Consider the following 4482-nt stretch of genomic DNA (forward strand, 5'->3'; position numbering starts at 1 on the left):
CCTTATATTTAGCCCTTTAGTAATTATATTTACGCGTAAAGTACGTACGGAACTTTAATTAGCGTTTAATAAAGTTGTGTGCCCAGAGCTTACTAATAGGAGGCGCGTCGCGTACGCGTAACAGTTAGTTAACCATATCTTCCACACCACGCAATTTTAGTGAAAAAGCTCGCGTATATAGCTTAATAATATATTAAACAATAGTATCCTCTTCGGATTAAGTAAGCTTCTTCGATTTGGGCGTGGTATCGCGTCGTGCAGGCCGGCCGGCGCGTCGGTATCTAAGCGTACTGCGATCGACGTTATACATCTTGGCTGCCGCTAATATACTTAGATTTTTATTATTTTGAAGAGCCTTAAGGGCTAAGATTATATGGGCTTCCTTTGAAGTAGATGGCATTTTGGATTGTTGAGAAAATTAGGTTTTGAGGGTGAGGTTAGGCGTTGCGTGAAAAAAGTGGTCGCTCGCTTATATTGGTCGCTCGCTTATAATGTACGTTATTGTAGTTTCCTAGTGTTGTGGTTGTGTAATTGAGGATATTTGTAGTTGGGGTAGGTGGAAGTGTTTCACTCGCTTATCTGTTTCTCTCGCTTATCACGCACGCTATATTTGATGAATGACACAGTTTATTTCCCTACCATCTCACCGCCGCTTACCGCTCTCATTTAAGGCCCTGAAACTGTTAGACACGTGTTCTCTAGATACTTTGAACGGCTCCCACTCAATGGGGTCATCGATAATAAAAGAGTTCTCGGAATCGTCCTATTCTATACCGAATTTTATACTGTAGCTAACCCGAAGATAGATATTGAATAATGTAGGGATATCCTCGACTACGCTATGTATTTGGTCTGCCGTTATCGTCCGGGCAGGAAGGAGCTCTTGAGAGACACTCTCATTCTCTGTCGTATTAGTAACCTAAAGCTTCTCCCGACGATCCTAGCGGTATTAGAGCATAAAGGACTCGGTCGGATTAGGGTATATGTCTAGACTATAAATATATAGAGGGAACGAGCCTTTAATATATTTATTTGGTTCGGCAATATCTTTAAGTATAACGAACTTTAGTTCCTTACGCTTACGTAACGGGCTGCGATATCGGCGCTTTAGGGTGCGAGACCTCTTAGCGTCCAGTGCATCACGAAGTTAGCTACTATACGTATTAACACCTGCCTCCCTTCTTATATCTAATATACCGCCGGAGGGAGCCGTAGGGTCTAGACATATCTTTGGTATATAGTCGCTTTTCTGGCGGCGAGTCGCTGCCGTCGGGGTCGAGACTGGCCTTCCTCCTTTTTAACTCTTTTCGAGTAGGGGTAATCGTGACTTAATGGTTGTCCGTGGCGTTGTTGGAAATAAATTCCCAGGCATCATATTTGGATACCAGCGTACCTGCATCTGCGGACTCCTGATCCTCCAGCTTAAGCTCCAGTGACGGCGTCTGGGTTTTGCTCATGTTGTCATCGGTGACGCCGGTCCTGCTAAGGGGTGGTATTGCGGCATCGACTCTGCCATCACAAACAGACGTATCAAGCCGCTGTTCGAGCCGAGAGCTAATGTGGAGGGATACAGTGTGCCGAAACGCCCGCACAGTGGTTGCGAAGATTGACCGGCCACGACCTCATTGATGCGATCTTCATGCGAAAAAGTCCACAACCTCGCTGGAGTCTTACAGAGAAAGGGCCAGGAAGAATGAGGGACCGTTTTTCCTGTCGAATAATTCGATATTGTTGTACCAGGGAGGTCTGGTGGTCCCCGAGGAGGACGGCATGCGCGCTAGAGTGCTCGACGAAGTGCACGCCAGAAAGACGACTGCCCACCCAGGGAGAAATAAGACGAGGTCTTTGATTAAAACTCATTACTGGTGGCCAGGTATATCCATAGATTCTGACAAATATGTCTCCAATTGCCTGACGTGCCGAGCCTCAAAGGTTCCAAGGGACAAAACGCCAGGTTTCCTACACCCGCTCCCGGTGCCTGAACGAGGATGGAAGGATTTGGCAGTAGACTTCAAGTCAATGCCGAAGGACAAGAATCGATACGACAACCTGATGGTCATCGTTGATCGGTTGAGCAAAGCGACTTGGGCAACACCATGCTTCGTCAATGCCACGGCCCGCGATGCCGCCAAGATGTACTACAACGGTCCTTTCCGTATTTTCCAGTTTCCCGACACCGTTGTATCGGACAGAGGACCCCAATTTGTGTCCGACTTTACCGACGAACTGAGCAAGATCATGGGAGTCACCTGGCGCCTTTCCACGGCTGGTCATTCCCAAACCGCTGGCCAGGTGGAGATCTTAAATCAGATTGTGTGGATGGAGTTTTGAGAGTGATCTTTGTGGGATATGAGAGCGTTTGAGCGGTATTTAGAGCGAATTCGAGGACGAATTCGGGATTTTTGAAGGGGGGTGATGTCACGGCCCTGGCTGAGGACATGTGGGTCTACAGCACAGGCCACGTGAGAGTCACGTGGGTGCTTTCACAGGTCCAAGCTTGCCCATGTCTAAAGCCATGCTTGCAGCCAGGCTTTGTTTGCTTTCCGTTTTTGCCCCTTCAGCTTACTATTTAATCAAATTGGTCAGACTTATCATAGCTTGCCTCGACTACCTACCTCTCCCGTGACAAGTATAACCTTTATACCTTCACTTGTGTCACGGCGGTTGCACCGTGACCGTCGTTGATCCATTGGAGCTTGGCTTGTCCAGAGCACGGGCCAATGCGACTTGAATGACTTCGCATCACGCTGCCGCGAGACCTGTTTGTAGCTCTTTGAGCTATGTCTTCACAATAGAGCCTGCCCGTACCCGACGGAATAGAGCCCAGACTGTAGCTTAGCTGAATATTACTGTCATTAATCCGTCAACCTGTCCTGCCCGTGACAGGTACCCCCTGCTTCCAAAGTGGAGCGGAACTTTTGGTACACTTTTCAACGGATTGTAGCACAATCCGTCTGATAATAATAGGAAGGGACCGAAATTTGTGTCCATAATTTCAATGTTGAAACTGTCTCCTCACGGGCCGGCTTCATCCTTGGCTGCGGCTGCCAACAATGTATCTGGGCTCACTTTGCACAGCTACACCCCAGCTTCAAAATTGGGCAACTGGGACGGTCGATGACAAAAGCACTGCCTCGTTCGGTATTTACCAGTTGCGTAAATGACAAAGAATGTAGCCACTGAAATGCGCATATAATAACGACTCGGTAGCTGCATAATTGTACACTCGTATCACAAAAGCAAAAGTCAAAGTACATTATCCAGATACAGTAGACCATAAAAACGAAACTAAGAAACATGTTCTAGCTACCCCACTTGGTGACGGTGGCCAAAGACGACAGGGTGTCTGGATGTTCTGCACCAAGTCGTCGCTGCCGAGCCTGGGCACAGTCCTTCATTAGTGCTAAGGCGGTCGAGTGTCGACCTTGGCTTTTCCAAGTAAAAGCGAGGTTGGCTATGCTCGACAGCGTATCTGGGTGATCGGCCCCAAGCTTGGTCTTGCGAGTCTCCATCACCTGCACCTCCAGCTTCTCGGCCTCCTCCCACCGGCCCTGGTTCCAAAATGTCGACGCTAGGTTGGCCATGCTCGTCAGCGTAGAAGGGTGATCGGCCCCAAGCTTGGTCTTGCTCGTCTCCATCACCTGCACAAACAGCTTCTCGGCCTCCTCCCACCGGCCCTGGTTCCAAAATGTCGACGCTAGGTTGGCCATGCTCGTCAGCGTATAAGGGTGATCGGCCCCAAGCTTGGTCTTGCTCGTCTCCATCACCTGCACCTCCAGCTTCTCGGCCTCCTCCCACTGGCCCTGGTTCCAAAATGTCGACGCTAGGTTGGCCATGCTCGTCAGCGTATCTGGGTGATCGGCCCCAAGCTTGGTCTTGCGAGTCTCCATCACCTGCACAAACAGCTTCTCGGCCTCCTCCCACCGGCCCTGGTTCCAAAATGTCGACGCTAGGTTGGCCATGCTCGTCAGCGTATCTGGGTGATCGGCCCCAAGCTTGGTCTTGCGAGTCTCCATCACCTGCACAAACAGCTTCTCGGCCTCCTCCCACCGGCCCTGGTTCCAAAATGTCGACGCTAGGTTGGCCATGCTCGTCAGCGTATCTGGGTGATCGGCTCCAAGCTTGGTCTTGCTCGTCTCCATCACCTGCACAAACAGCTTCTCGGCCTCCTCCCACCGGCCCTGGTTCCAAAATGTCGACGCTAGGTTGGGCCATGCTCGTCAGCGTATAAGGGTGATCGGCCCCAAGCTTGGTCTTGCTCGTCTCCATCACCTGCACAAACAGCTTCTCGGCCTCCTCCCACGGGCCCTGGTTCCAAATGTCGACGCTAGGTTGGCCATGCTCGACAGCGTATCTGGGTGATCGGTCTCCAGCCTGTCTTGTAGTCTTCCATCACTGCACAAACAGCTTCTCGGCTCTTCTACCTGGCCCTGGTTCCAGAAATGTCGACGCTAGGTTGACCATGCCTCGTCAGCCGTATCT

General features: G+C 50.3%; 2 protein-coding genes across 2 annotated transcripts; one reads left to right on the forward strand and one right to left on the reverse strand.

Moving 5' to 3' along the window:
- Positions 1-1770: 1770 nt before the first annotated feature.
- On the forward strand, positions 1771-2331 carry PODANS_5_8040 (uncharacterized protein; the record flags this gene model as incomplete). Its single annotated transcript, XM_001904580.1, has 1 exon — positions 1771-2331. One exon carries the CDS (start codon positions 1771-1773, stop codon positions 2329-2331), a length of 561 nt encoding a protein of 186 aa, XP_001904615.1.
- Positions 2332-3302: 971 nt separating this feature from the next.
- PODANS_5_8050 (uncharacterized protein) lies at positions 3303-4392 on the reverse strand (the record flags this gene model as incomplete). Its single annotated transcript, XM_001904581.1, has 2 exons — positions 3303-3571; positions 3642-4392. Coding segments are annotated over 2 exons (1020 nt in total), but the record flags the coding sequence as incomplete, so codon positions are not given.
- Positions 4393-4482: the final 90 nt, after the last annotated feature.

This window comes from Podospora anserina, chromosome 5 (assembly GCF_000226545.1).
Source record: "Podospora anserina S mat+ genomic DNA chromosome 5, supercontig 9".
NCBI lineage: Eukaryota > Fungi > Ascomycota > Sordariomycetes > Sordariales > Podosporaceae > Podospora > Podospora anserina.